The sequence below is a fragment of the Sarcophilus harrisii genome, chromosome 1, assembly GCF_902635505.1.
Source record: "Sarcophilus harrisii chromosome 1, mSarHar1.11, whole genome shotgun sequence".
NCBI classification, from domain to species: Eukaryota; Metazoa; Chordata; class Mammalia; order Dasyuromorphia; family Dasyuridae; genus Sarcophilus; species Sarcophilus harrisii.
In genome coordinates, this window is record NC_045426.1 from 533,031,910 (window position 1) to 533,047,522 (window position 15,613).

A 15,613-nucleotide genomic window follows, 5' to 3' on the forward strand; every position below is an offset into this window, starting at 1 on the left:
ACATAGGAAATGGCAAAGATCATGAGGGACAGTATCCATTCACATGCACTTTGTCGTCATCATCCTTGCTTATGCATGACTGCGATCATCAGAGACATAAAAATATTACAGAACTGACCTCACTAAGTTGCATTTAATATAACCAACTCCATCATGATATTCATACAGTCCAGAAAAAGCCTACAGAAGTATAACTGCAAGGAGTTAGATGTGGAATTTCCAGATTTGTAGAATGTAGAACAATGCTACTTAGCTTTTCTTCAGAAAGAAAAATTCTTGCTGTATGGTATATTTGCAGAAATATACTCACTAGGTTTAAATAGATCAACCTTGTAACCATGCAAGACTTTCAAATCCCAATTACACTATTTACTACTTATGTGGCTTTGGGTAAACCTGGCTTGAGATCATCCTGAGGGGATCAAACTAGATGGAAATCTGAGATCTCTACCATCATTATATCTATGATCTTAGAGTTTTAAGAATTTCCCTTCTGGAAAAATTTTATTGACAGACAATATCGCAAATATCAAGTCATTTGCTATATTATATGTAAAGTGCTTTGTAAATCCAAAGCATTGTATCAGTGTGAGCTGTCATTATTATTATTTGTTAGGAAGGTTTTGCTTTGTTCTTTTTTCTGTGCAGCACAAAAACTATAATTCTGAATTTAAGCAATAATGTCAAAGATCTCCAAAAAAAAATTAACCTGAAAGAATAAGGAAGTTATAGCAAATTCTTCCAGGAGAGGACAATGTAGCACATTTGGGTGTGTGTATATATGAATACATACATATATATACATATGTGTGCACAGGTGTCAAAATGTGTCCTATTTTTCTGATACAGTTTGTACCATCAACTATGAGTAAAGGATCAAAATTGAAAGGGAAGTAATCATCTGAACTTTGTCAGATAATATCCTTGTTTTTGTTTTGTTTAGGTTAGTAGGCCTACAGGTTCTTGATCTCTAACTTCTTTCTTCCAATTCTTACTTAATTCTAGTCTGACCACTTCTTTCAAATCATTTGCCATTTCCATTCCTTCTAAGCCAACACCACCATTACAAGCAGATGGATCAAAGTCCTTCTTACCCCTCTGTGATTAGGGAGCCAAGACTCAGAACTCAATGTCTTGTGCCAATCCTTGACACATATGAAAGAACATCTGAGTCTCTTTCTTTGCCAGTAGTCCATTTGGAATTTTCTGTTCTGGATATTGACAATAGTGCTATTTGGGATTGGGGTGGTGGTGACAGTAAATGGTCACAAGGAGCATGAAGCTAGCTCTTAATTTCATTATACTTTTAAACTTGAAAGATAGTGATATCTCAAAAGAAGCTCTGCCATGTAAGTTTAACATAAAATCAATGATAGAAGTACAAATACTCCAAGTGGGCTAAAGTTGGTGAGGAAAGTTAAGGAGTTTAGGCTTTTTTAAAACTATATTAGGAAAAATTTTAATATCAAATAAGCAATAAAATCACTGTATATGGTGGTTGTGATGATAACAACAGATGACAGAGAGTCAATACTTATTTTGCTTCTGTTTTTTTTTTTCTTTCTTTTTTTTCCCCCAAAGAATCTAAAAGGGAGGTGAAAACCAAAGCAAGTAAGAAATCAGGAAATAGTACCTAGTTGCCTCAATCACTTCTCCTGGATGAACTAGATACTGAAAAACCAGAACATATGATTATGGAGACTTTGTCCATCATCTCTGAAAGATTATAAAGAATGAAGGTATATTGGAGGATTGGAAACAGCCTATGGGCTTGGTTTTATGCAACCAAAGAGTTGGTTAGGGAACATCTAGAAAATTAAATTGTGACTTCAAAGATCCACCATAGCTTCATCAAGAGTATATCCTAATGGGCTAATCTTATATCCTCTTTTGATGGAGTAACCAGCCCTACCGATCAGCAGAATGCTACTGTAGATATAGTCTGCCTAGATTTCAGAAAAGCGTTTGACAGTTCGGATGCTATTCTTTTGCATGAACTAGATGCAGATGTCCAAGGAAATAGCAATCTAGGCCTGGTGACCAAAGAAGAAGTCTTTCATGTAGGTCTAAATGGAAGGGGATCTCCAGTGACATGACCTAGGGATCTAGCCTTGGCTCCTGCGTTATTTAACATTTTGATCAATAAGTTGGATAAAAGCATAAGGATGGCATTCCTAACAAATTTTCAGATAATTTCAAACTGGATGGAATAGATAACATATAGGAAAACTTAAGCTTCAAAAAGCTGCATATTTGGCTAAAACTATTAAGATTAAATTTAATAGATACAAATGCAAAGTCTTACATCAAAATCTAAAATAATTGGGCAAGTACAAGATGAGTAAGGTATGTGGCTAGAAAATAACTCATCTGAAGGAGGACAAAATCAAGATGAAAGTGTGAAAGGGAGCAGTTTTGCTAAGGTCATCTAGCACAGTTCTTTGACAACAACCTAGAAAACAAGCCAAATCAAATTTTTATTGGGAAAGCCAAGAGAATAGTTCAACTGTAAAAGATCTGGAGGTCTGAATAGACTGAAGTTTAATATAATTCAACATATAATTTGTAGTTAAAAAGAATTCTAAAACTATATAATGTTAAGTTACATCAAGAAAGGCAAAGTATCTAGGACTAAAGATTCAATATTGTCCCACTATATTCTACTCTGATCAGACCATATATGGGTGTTCTATTCAGTTCTAGATGACACATTTTAGGAAGGAAATTAATGAACAGGAGAGTGGCCAAAGCAGAGGAACCAGAATGGTGAAAGGCTTTAAGATTGTGCTATATGAAGAATGGTTAAAGGAATGGTAAATGTTTATCCTGGAGAAGAAAAGAATGTGATAGCCATCAGGTATTTAAAGAATCATCAAATGAAAGAGGGCATTGACATGTTCTTCTTGGCCATAAAGAATGAGATTAGGAGTACCCATTAGGAGTAATGGGTAAAAGTGTTTTTTTTATAATAAAAATTATACTTTCTGTGGGAAAAAAAATTACCTAAGATTTAGCAGTCAATCCCAAAGTGGAATAATCTGCCATGAAAGGTAGTAAGTTTCTCCTTGCTGAAGGTTTTCAAATGAATTCTAGTTCCCCACTTTGATGGGTATGAGAACATTCTCATCCAGGTAGGGTTTGGACAGGTTAGCTTCTGAAGTCCCCTCCAAAAGTTCTGTGACTCAGTGATGTGGCCTGGCAGCATGCCATGTATGACTTTCATTTCAACAGAATGAAGTTTTCTTGCTATACTGACAGCTATCTCATTAAACATGTTACTGAATTGAGACAGAAACTGAGGCAAAAATGATTAAACAAATGAAGAAATTGACTTATTTTTCCTTCTTATTTCCAACTTCCCATTTTTTTATGTATTTGGAAGTAAAACCAACTGATATTACAGTTAATTTTCCTGGATAACTTTGGTCACTTTATATTCTAGGGAGAATTTGGTAAGAATTTGCTACAAATGGTTTTATATCCTGCTTAAAAATAAGTTGATAGATGATTTCCTTGCATTTGGTGAGAATTTTAGAATTGGGAAAGAGATTAAGGACATAAGAATTCCTAAGCAGAGGAATGTCTTAATTTTCAGGCATTGCTTTCTATTAGACTGATTTAAATACATTAGTGAAACAATTCTAAGTGAGAACTCTGTGTCTCCCTCCGTCTCTGTTGGTTTCTTGTGTCTCGCTGTTTCTCTCTCTCAATCTCTGTCTGCACTGCCTCTCTCTCTCTTTTTCTTTCATTTCCCTAAGAACAAAATAAAACAAATTGTAGTATTTCCACTGAAGTATTGGAGTAATTAATTGAAGCCAAAAAAAAAAGACTTTGTCTAGAAAGGTATCCATTCCGCATTTTCTTCACCTTTCCCCAACTTCAGATACAGAAAGAACAGCCATGGGATGAGGGGATTGGTGATCCCAGACGAACCTGTCATCAGTGTTCTGTTTTGTGACCTTTTTTGATCCATGCATTTTTTTGTTTCTGTTCTCTCCTTTAATTCATGTGATTGTAAAACCATTTTGGTTAATACATGTTGATCCTGGTGATCTCACAGAGCTCTAGCTATCCAGAATCCATTCTCTGGCATTTAGAAACTCAATCACAGACATCTAAGAATAATGCCCAACACACTAAGAAGGATTAGAAAATAATAGTGTGTCTTAGAAAAGCTTTTAGAGCTCCTAAATAAACTCTGGGTTACTTTCATGTATGGAAAAAAAAAAAAAAAAGCTCAGCTCTAGAAAAACACTACAATATATATGACTAATTGACATTGTGAGTTTTAAACAGCTTCTTTTTCAGTCCTGTGGAGTGTTGGAACAGACCCACAGTGCCCTGTTTGTGTAGAAATCTAACTGGGTGTGGTGGGGAAGCCTTTACTGTGACTCATGCTGTAGGGAATTCCCTAATGATTTGGAATATTTTTACCCCTGGACTTCTATGCAGTTTCCTGGAGCACTGAGAAATGTAATGAGGATTTGATAAGGCTGAAACACAAAGAGATCCATTCAGAGCTGACCATTTCCCTTTCCAGTAGGAGGCGGGTTTTGGATGGGATTAAATTCATTTCTTACCTCCAAATTCAGGTGCCTTGCAGCAGACACCCTAAGGCTGTGATGGATCCACTTGGCAGGATTTGCCATCTCTCATTTGCTCTGAGAGAAATATAATAAATTTTAAGAGCCATAATTTCATTGTTGGTGACTCCAGGTGTTTCATAGGGAGAACTGAGTGTGGAATGGTTAAGGGATGTTGAAAAAGTGACAAATTGGTAGAGATTTCTGAGGACTGGACTTGCCATTTCATTAGTATAATTAACTTCTGGATAAGGAAAGTCTCTTTAGGTCAGCAACTTAGTCTTAGAGACTAATACAGAGCACTAACACTTAACACTCTAGAGCACTTAGCAGGGGTCCTCAGACTTTTAAAATAGGGAGCCAATTCACTGTCCCTCAGACTGTTGGAGGGCTAGACTATAGTAAAAACAAAAACTTTGTTTTGTGGGCCTTTAAATAAAGAAACTTCATAGTCCTGGGTGAGGGGGATAATCATCCTCAGCTGCCGCATCTGGACTGTGGGCCATAGTTTGAGGAACCCTGGAGATTAAGTGACTTTCCTAGCTACTTAAACACTAAGCATTAAAACAGCCGATATGTATCTGCAGAACTTGAACCCATGTTTTCCAACATACAACCTTTTTTTTTTTTTTCTGGTCTAGATTCTCTCTGCAATTTAAAAGTCTCAGAGAAACCAGCAACCCAGTATATAGCTATATATCTTACCCTTAAGAGATGGGAATAAGCTGTAAGAAGAATAACCATATTTTTTTTTTCTCTTCAAAGATAGGACTGCAAAATGAACCTAGCTATACTAATGGCCAAATTAGTTTCTCTGAATTCACTCCACTGTGCAAAATTGAAGCCAGTGTCTGAAACGGCTTTTCATTTCCCCCAATCATCAGATTGACTGGGGGAAAGCCCCAAGAACTAGTCCTTCAAAGCTTCACATATATTTTGGTGGGTCCAGAGAACAAACCTTTTTAACGGGAATGCCTGAAATGTGTCTGCTTCAGCTTTGTGTTATGTCTGTAATTTGAATTATTTGCATTTTGGAAAGGTATAAATTGCTCTGGTGTACTTTTGTTGGTGCCTGGCCAGGCAGGGAGTTGCCTTGGGCCCTAAACCAGCCAGGCCAATGCAGATGTGGCAAGCTTACAATGGAAACTTTTGTGGTTTATCAGGCCTCACTTCTTAGGCACATTCTGACAAGAAGAAAGGTATCCCACATGCTTATTGAATTGGAAGAAAATTCTTTTCTCCTGCATAGGCAAATTTCCTTACCAGTTAGACCCTCACAAACTGTTCCTAACCCAATGTATTTTTTTTTCTTTTAAATTGTATAAACCTGCAAAACATGTTTACTGTAAGAGGTTGACGTAGTGGTCTAAGGTTTCCCTCCTGGAGTAGGTCCCAGTTCGTGGGCGTTGAGATTTCCCTCTTGGTTCACCAGACGTAACATGAGGAATTGTCTACTTTTTTTGTCTCTGCTTCATAACAGCTTCTCCTCCTTATGTTTTTGTTAAATGAAATGTCACTAACTCTTAATGAGTCCTCTATTTCTCTTCTCTCTCTCTGATTCTTACTCCCCCTCAATCCTTCTGCCCCCCCCTTATTTTTTTAACAGTAAGGGTCTGGACATTCTCAAGAGAATTTCTTACTGAAACCCAAACTATGATTCTTAGCTTCTAGTTGATAGGTAAAGACTAAACACTGGCCGGAATTTTTCTCTAACAGTTTAGATTATAACACCTAAAACGGTTTTTTGAACAAACTTGTGCTTTGTCATAATAAAATTTCAAAAGCTTGTAGGTTAGTGTCAAAGAGAATTAATAGAGGATTAGTTATATAAAGAATAACTTAGATTTAAAAAAAAAGAAGTAAAAAAGAAGGGGAAAGCCTTTCAGGGCTCCAAGACAGAATCCTAGATAGGATCCTAGGTCATATAGTCTCTTTATGAGTTAGAAACTATGACTTACGCACAAATCAATACAAAATTCTAGCCATCCTTTTTCAAAGCCAGGAAAGCATTCCTGACCACTAGGACATATGGCTACAGTAAAAAATATAGTCCTTTGGCCAAAGTTCTTGAGCAGGCCTGAACTTTGGAACTTTTGCAGAGCTGTCAAAATTCTGATGTCTTCAAGAGCAACTAAGTTTATTTTTAGCTTCACAGTATTTTTTCCTGTAGGAAAGTTGGGTCCTGTACCCAAGAGACAGTGGTCTATTTTTTCTTCATCATTGATTTAGTGGATTCATCTGGTGAATGAATTGTGTACTTTGATTTGGTAGCTCTGGGAAGTTTGTGTAATTTTGGCATGTTTGAAACTTGGTATCAGAGGGTTCTGGGCATAGGTATACCTGACATATTTTCTCCAATCAATAACTTCTGAAGGGATTTCTCTGATTTTATTTTGTTTTGCACTTTGAAAAAGGTATATATGTTTTCTCCCTTAGAAAAGATATAAGGAGAAATATAGCTACATATAAATATTCCAGCATTGCAGAGATTCATGATTCATCTCTGTGAATACTCACTTCCTTCATCAGTAGAGATTTTAATCCCTATATACATTAGTAGGTGGTTTAATAAATTGTGATTACATTAAACTTTTTTTTTTAAGGATGTCACTTCATTTTAGCTAAAGGTAAAAGATTGAAGGGGAGGTAGGATAGAGGTAAATTTCTTTGTAAGTAATCAACATCATCATTTTTACTTATCAGTTTAAAAATAATGACAATGCCATTTTCATAACAGCCTACTTTCCAGAGTGATGTTTATAAACAGACTATTGTTTGCAGGTATTCATTAGATGCTCCTAAAAGTGACACCTCTATGTTGAACATGATAAACAATAAAGAACAAAAAGTTCATTTATAAGTACCTTGAACCATTTTTTTTCCTTAAAAAAAGTCCACCATGCAAATAATTCTGGGTTAAAGTTCAAGTGAATTTGTATTTGTATTTGCACGTCTGAATATGGCAATAAATATACAGAAAAACATCATGAGTGTCATTTCCTCATTTATTATAATGGCATCTCTGGTAAGACAGAAGAGCTCATATGTTCTCTTTCTACTGCTGGACAGAGACACAATTAGTTTTTGTGACAGCCTGAATTTTCCCCATGTTTCTCATTTCTCTTCAGATAGATCAATATGGATTTAGACATTTTGTTATTGCCAGTTTTGATTATAGTGGGATAGAGCCACATTAACTAAATCTAAATCAAAATGGCTTAAATTTGAAGATCACCAATTCTGTGGCCAATAACATGCTCATTGTTAAAAGGGAATCCAGTCCCTGGGGACTATGGGCTTTACTATGATGAATATATCTAGCATAAATGATTTCTTAAGAATTTATCTTTTCTCTTTAAGGCTTGTGTTTGTATTCATTGTTAGGGTAGCTGCAAGCTAACCACTTCACTGAAATGATATCTTAGATAATGATTATGGAACATCTTGTATTATAGTTATCTGTGTCAAACTGTAAGCTTCATGAAGGCAAGAACCATGCCTTATCTAAATTGCATATTCTCTTGTATCCAACTTAGTGCTTTCTATTCAATAGATTCTTACTCATGTTTGTTGTTTGATCTAGAAAGAAATCATCCAAGAATCAGGAAAAGTTTTGGTGCCTCAAGCCCGTTACTTTTTCCTATCACTGAGTCCTAATGTTAGCTGCAAACTATGAAAATACTAGCTGTTATTTATATGGGTTTAAGAGTGAAGGGAGAGAATGGGGGAGGATAAAGTAGAGGTTAAAAGAAATATATACACAAAAGAATAGATTTATTTCTTTCTTTTCCTTTTAGATGGTCACCATGTGTGGGAAATGGAAGCAAAAACTGACAAAGAAATGTGCAAGCCAGTAAGTATTCCTTAAATATACTGCCATTTAAAGAAAATACATGCTCTTACATGTTTCTGTAGCATCTAGCAAGAACAGAATTAGAGTTTCCTTAACTTTGGCACATAGTTTCTTTAGTAAAATAGAACAACTAATAAAAATAATAGATAGGGCATGAACAAGTCATAAAAATGATTGTAAAACACTCTGTGAAACAAGTGCTAAAATGAAGCTAAATAATGTGAAGAATAATCATGGTAACAGCAGCCATATGGACCAAGAGACGTGAATAGGTCCTCCTGGAAATGCTTTGTAAAATGATTTGGGGACAAAATGGATATCACTAGAAAACATATGAGGCAATTAACTAGGTGGCACAGTGGACAGAGTGCCTCAAGTCAGGAAGACTTATTTTCCTAAGTTCAAATTTGACCTCAGAAGTGTACTAGCTGTGTGATCCTGGGCAAGTCAGGGTTCTGTTTGCCTCAGTTTCTTTCCTGTAAAATGAGGTGGAGAAGAAAATATCAAACCACTTCATTATCTTTGCAAAGAAAAGCCCAAATGGGGTCACAAACACATGTGTGTGTATATACAATCTCAAAACCTGAAATTCTTGAAATATGTTTTCCATCCTTTGCACGTGGATGCATATATACTTTTCTTCTTTGTCTATCACAGTTTCTTCAATGTCAGCAAAGAGACTAAGGCATAGGGATTCCCCAAAATGAATACTACTGCTCCCTCCAAGTCCCCTGGGAAACAAGACTTTTGAGACTCTCAAAATTGACCTGCTCTTCAGTGGGGTGTATCCCCCATTCTATAGACAAGTTGGTTCTTAGACCAATATTTCAATAACTTTCTTGGGCAATAGCTTATTATTAACTATCTCTTACAGAGCACAAGATGATATTTTTATGTTATTTTTGTTTTAGATGTAAAATAGACACTATCTCAGACATAGCCTTACTTGACAAATTTACTCATTGGATTTGCCTACAAATATGTGATTTTTTAAAAAGATATATATATATATATATATATATATATATATATATATATATGTAATTAAAAGGGAGGAATAAATTTGTAATATATTCTGTAACTATTTTTTAAAAGTTTTTTCTTTAGTTTTACAAATAACCACTTATCTGAAAAATTGCATTTCAGTTTTATTTTGTATCCCTCAAAGCAACCAGCTCAATGCTGCATACTTAATAGGTATTTGATAAATACTTGATTGATTGATCACCTTTGGTGATTAATGATTTCTTTTGGATGATCAGTAATGTAGGGATTTTTTGTTGTTGTTGTTGTTCCTCCATTGGAAAGATCAAGTTGATTTAAAGCATATGTGGTTGATAAGTTTTTGTTCAATAATTGGCAATGCTGATTTGCTTTCCCAATTTTACTTTTTTCACTTTTTTTTTTTAACTGATTTTACTTTTCCAATGCTTCCTTAGGCTTAAATGCCAATTTCCTTCAGAACTATACTGAAAACAGGACAGAGGATGTAAATTCAGATCCCACTTTTGTTATCCATTGCCTTTATTAATGTTGGAAAAACCCCTTGAGTTCTCTGAGCTTTAGCTTCTTCAAGTACAAAATATAGGGAATGGTGGGTTACCTTTAAAGTCTCTTCTAGCTCTAATGCACAAACCTGTGATCTTATGTATACTGGGACCAATCCCTGACTTTACTCATACAAGTAACTTAAGCTTACTTTCTTCCTTACTTTCATATATTATTCATCTCTATGTTAACCTTCTTATATAATTACATCAGTTCTCAGCTTATTCTTTATAATAATGAACAAGTCACCATAAGAGTAAATGTTGAACTAATATTTCATCCACTGTTCTGAATCATTTGTATTGAGTTCTAATGTTATATTTTTCAGTCATATCTGACCTCACTATTTGTGACCCCAATGGGGGTTTTCTTGGCAAAAATGCTGGAATGGTTTGCCATTTTTTTCTCCACCTCATTTTATAGATGAGGAAACTGAGAGTCACACAGCTAGTAAGTGTTTGAGGCGAGATTTGAACTTAAGAAGATGAGTGTTCCTGATTCTAGGTCTGGAACTCTTACCAGCTACACTACTTACCTGCCCTGGAGATCATGTTAAGAAATCTCAAGGAGCAGGTGCCTCAATGAAGGAATAGTGACATCCATTCAAGGGCTCATTAATTATTGCCAGGCCAGTGGTTGTGTCCTGATCACGCATATACCAAGGGAATTTGGTAGTAAGTAAAGGAAGCCATAAACATAGAGAATCAGACTCTATTTTGTGTAGCTCACTAGCCCTTTGTGCCTGTGTGGTTGGACTGTGGAAGACATTGGAAGCTTCTCTTCATCTTCTCTTCCTTTGGAAGCTATTGTTTACTGTACTTCATTTACTAATGGGAACTCGTGCATGGTGTTCCTTCAGATGATGTGCAGAAAGACCAAACACTGTATACATGTGTCCCCAGAATATTCCATCTCTCTATTCCTCCAAGTCATTGTCTACCATCTCTGCTTCTACTTTCATCCTAAATGTTTGCTTTTTCATGTATCCAGGTTAGCAAATTATTTTCTGTTGCAAGTAATCATAACTTCCTTCTGCTATTTTTAGTAGTCTGCCCATTCTGATTTTCATGTATAAGTTGTCTTGTTTTTTAAAGCCAAGATAAATTCATATATTCATTGTTTCTGAAGATCCTTTCACTCTTTTCTATGAATGCAAAATTTCTTTTTTTAAAATTTTCCTCTTGTATGTTTTAAAATAAATGTGATATATTGAGTATGGTAACCAGTATTTGTTCAGCTTTTTAAGGTTTGCAAAGAGCTTTATATATATATATATGTATATATGTGTGTGTGTGTGTGTGTGTGTGTGTGTGTGTATGTATGTATATTAGCTGATTTGATCCTCACAAGAAACCTGGGAGGTAGGTGCTATTAGTATTCCCACTTTACAGATAAAAAAATTAGAGAGTGGTGATTTGCTTAGGAATCCACAGCTTGTAAGACGTTGAATATAGATTTGAAATCAGATCCAGATTTAGTCCATTGCACCCTCCTAATGTCTGCTTAGAGTCAGGAAGAATAGGTGGTGGAAATTCCATCTCTGGCTTCAAAATTTGCAGTGACCATGGGCAAAGTCATTCAAATTCTCTGAGCCTCATCAGTGAGGAAGTCTGTAAATAGTAGGAATGTACAGTTAGTAAATAGGGTTTTAACTTGTTACCATATATTACATTTAATTGAAAGAGCACAGTATTAAAAGTACATTGACCTGGATCTCCTCACATCTCCATTTATTATATGAAATGGGGAAATTGCTTTGGACCTTTGATTCCTCATTTGCAAAGAAAGGGGATGTGTTCAGCTTTGAATTTTATGATGCTTATATGTTTCTTAAAGTATATATTCTCTGTACCATTTGACCAGTGCTTCCCATCTTATCTTTGAGAAGGGAGCAAAATATTCAAGGTATGGATCTATTAAAAACTCCTTTAAGCCCAAACAAATTTAACAAAATAAGTGAATAGAAGGGCTTTTTCTTAAACTTTCTGCTCCTCTTTCTTATTAAAAATTAGTCATGTGACATGATATCAAAGATACTTTATAGAGACAGCCAAATGGCAGAAACAATGAGATGCTTGATTTAAAATCAGGAAGACATAAATTCAGCTTCTGCCAGAGATAGTACCTTTGTGGCCTTGGGTTTATCATCTAACAACATCTCCGTCTCAGTTCTTTCATTTGTAAAATGGGTTTAATGATAGCACCTACCTTCTAGAGTTGTAGGGAACAACTCTATCAATATCAATCAAATAAGATCAAATAAGATAGCATATGTAATGCATTTTTCAAATGTTAAAGCAATATATAAATGTTAGCTATTGTTATCATTACAGATGACCATTTATCTCAGAGAAACCAAAAAGTTCAGTGGAAAGAGCACTGAACTTGGATCCCAAATACTTGGATTCATACAGTTATTCTGTCACTGAGTTTTAGATAGGGATTAAGTGATTTAAGAAGGGTAGAACTGGACTAGAAAGATCCCTGCTCTCTTAATACCCAGACCATATATATTTTTTAAATTGTATAGTATCAATATTGCCATGGTACCTCTAGAAAGATGTAGTCAATTTGTCTAAATTTTTGTGTAAAAAGATGGCCATATTTGTAATCAGCCATCTTCCACATAAAAATTCAAGAGCCTTTGTCAGACCTGTGGAAAAATACTTTATAGTGCTACTGCCCAATATTTTCCACTAGTAAATACCAATATTGGTTGTATATTTTTTCTTTTTCTTCACATTGATTTAGGAACTGTAGACCTAGAATAAGGGAGATTCATTCTGAGTCCTCTTAAAGCATATGGCTAAGGTAGTAGGAAGAGAAATCTGATGGGTATCATAAATATTCCCAAGACTGTGGGGTTATGTTTTCTTATTGTTTTGTCTTTTTTTTAATCTCCAGTACTTAAGACAGTTCCTGGTATATAATAAATTCTTGAATAGATTTGTCCAGAAACTGAAGCAAAGAAATAAGACCATGTGGAGTTTTCTGCCCATCATATTGTTAATTCCAGATTATATATAATCTATATAGATAGATATAGAGATAGATAGATAGATAGATAGATTAGATATAGATTATATATAGCCTTGATCTTTTGCTTTCTCACCATTCATTCTAAAATGATCCCTTACCCATTACTCAGCAAGTAATACAAACTAAGTTTTGGTCTCAACAAAACACAGATGAATAATTATTCTGATATTGGAAAGAAAGAGATGATAATAATTGAGGGATAGCTTATCATCTAACATTTGGTAGTTAGTGATATATAGTAAGATAATGTTTGTAAAACTTGATAGTGGCTGGTATATAGAAAGTGCTTAATAAATGCTCATTCCTCAAGTTCCCTTTCCCTTCAAATTAGTATAGATCTTTGATGTCAACAACTCCTTTGAAATGTGTCTTAGAACCTTGCCCATAATTACATAGCCAGTATAAGTTAAAGGCAACACTTGAATTCATATTTTCCTGAATCCAAGACTTCCACTCCATTCTATCATTCTAATTTGTTTCCTCTCTACTTCCCTTCATTAACATGGGTTGCTTTTATTCTTTTAAAGAAGATCTTCATGAGAATTTCAAAGGATCATATGTAGACATATTCTAATTATTATTATTATTATTATTATCATCATCGTCATCATCATTGGTAAGATACTGACTGGTGCCTTTCCTTTTGTATCATTCTCATTTCAGAATTCACTGGTGGTTGAGATACCACCTTTTCGCAATCAGAGAATTACCAGTCCTGTTCAGGTTAATTTCTATGTCTGCAATGGAAAGAGAAAGAGAAGCCAGTACCAGCATTTCACCTACCTTCCTGCAAATGGTAACAATATATTTCTAACATTAAGCACTGGAAATGAAAGATTTGGATGTTTTTTCTAAAAGATGTAGAAAAAAATGGAACACTTCATGAAGTTGGTGCAATACAATGTAACCTGTGCTACACTGGGGAGTAAAAACCTATGTTTCAGCCTGCTTAGCAAGACAGTCTCCTCAATTTCCTCTGAAATGCAGAGGAAAGTGTATTTTCCTTTCTAAAAAAAATTGTTGGGTGTTACCTGAGGGAAGATTGCTGATCTCTCTCTCTGCTGGTGGCCTCCAAATATATAGCAAACACCCCCACTCTACTCCTTGCTCAGCATGAATTCTCTGTGCCCTTCAGCAGTCATAAAGCTGCTGTGTATATAAAATTGTATAGATCTTTAAGGTGGAAAAGAAAATACTTATAATTCCTTTGTAGATGCCGTTAGAAATAAACATTTGTTATAATGTCTTAAGGCCAACACCTTATTTGGTCACTTTACTTCAATGATGATTTTGTGCTCATGCTAATATTCCATCTCAAACCCAGTCATTGGGTATTTAATGTCATTTGTAATGGGCAGAATTTGAGATGGGAGAACTTTTTGTGTAATCAAAACATGCCCTTTCATTATTGATTGCCTGTTTTACAAGATTGTAGATAGCCTTTTGTACTCTCATAATAGCAATTAACCTCATGAATTTTTCAGGGTATATATTTTAAGAAAATACAAATTTCTTTGACTCCTAATAACCCAGGAAGTGGCAAAGAAAGGGAAATCACAAAAAAAAAAAATGTATATTCCCAAATCTGTACCTATTTGTGACCACTTGTACCAAGGCTTCTGTCAGCAGGAATGAATCATGTTGATTGTGTTAAGCCTGGCATTCATCCAGTAAGGTCAAAATTTCTAGCTTTTCACTTAATTGAGTTAAAAATCTTGTATTCCACAAGGACAATTTATACTTATATAGCCACAATTATTTAAAATCTCATCTTTGTATATCTTTATGTTCTGAAAAATTTAACTGTTGTCATTTTATAAAAAAAAAAAAAAAAAAAAAAAGGCACCCTACAACTCATTGTAAAAGCACTCAGATCTCTTAAGGAAATCTCAAGAATACTGCAATGGCATTTTTGTGCTTTGAATGTTAAATGGTACTTAAAGTGTTCTAGCTAAAGAGAAAACCCTAACATCTCTATGTTGATTGAACAGTTAGGGCTAAGTGTTATATCAGACAAACATCAGTGAAATCTTCTATGATTAGATTGATGTGCTTTTGCTGCAGAAATATCACCAAGATAGTGTTTTGAAAATAGAAGAAAGGATGCATGTGATTGTCAGCATGTTGACATTTAAAAGATTTCCATGGTTTAATTTGTTCCCTTGTCCCTTTAGGATTTATATGACAGGGAGTTCACTCATAATTTACAGATGAGTTAGACATTCTTGGAGTAAGGTACAGCATATCTATGTAAATGAAAGTGCTCCGCTTTTCAATAGCTTTAAAGGATTTGTTCTTATCAAAGAGAGAGTGTGTTAGATACGAAATGAAACACTGAAAAATAAAAGTGAGGTCTCATAAGAAGAGATTACATTTGGAAAATGGAACTAGAATGGAAACCATTTTTATTTTTATACTCTAATCTTGGGAGTACATTGCTATGGCCTTAGGTTACAATTGGATGTCATGAGGCTTTCAGACTTTAGACTTACATTCAGTGGATGTAGTACAGAAATAATGGAGTGACTTCCTTAGCCTTTTTTGTGCGGGCGATGGGGAGACCAAAGTGTTACATTGTTAGACCTAATGA

The 15,613-nt window shown here is 34.9% G+C and overlaps 1 protein-coding gene across 4 annotated transcripts in view; it reads left to right on the top strand.

Annotated features, from left to right (window-relative positions):
• The window catches only part of NFATC1 (nuclear factor of activated T cells 1), a 202,044-nt gene that overhangs the window by 122,122 nt on the left and 64,309 nt on the right, over window positions 1–15,613 (top strand). For 3 of the 4 annotated variants that reach the window (XM_003760114.4, XM_012541593.3, XM_012541592.3), the window contains exons 7-8: window positions 8,381–8,436; window positions 13,687–13,819. In XM_003760114.4, coding sequence (XP_003760162.1) covers window positions 8,381–8,436; window positions 13,687–13,819 — 189 coding nt within the window. Of the gene's footprint in view, window positions 1–8,380; window positions 8,437–13,686; window positions 14,872–15,613 lie in introns of those variants that run through there. The other variant, XM_031946737.1, reaches the window with a different exon arrangement.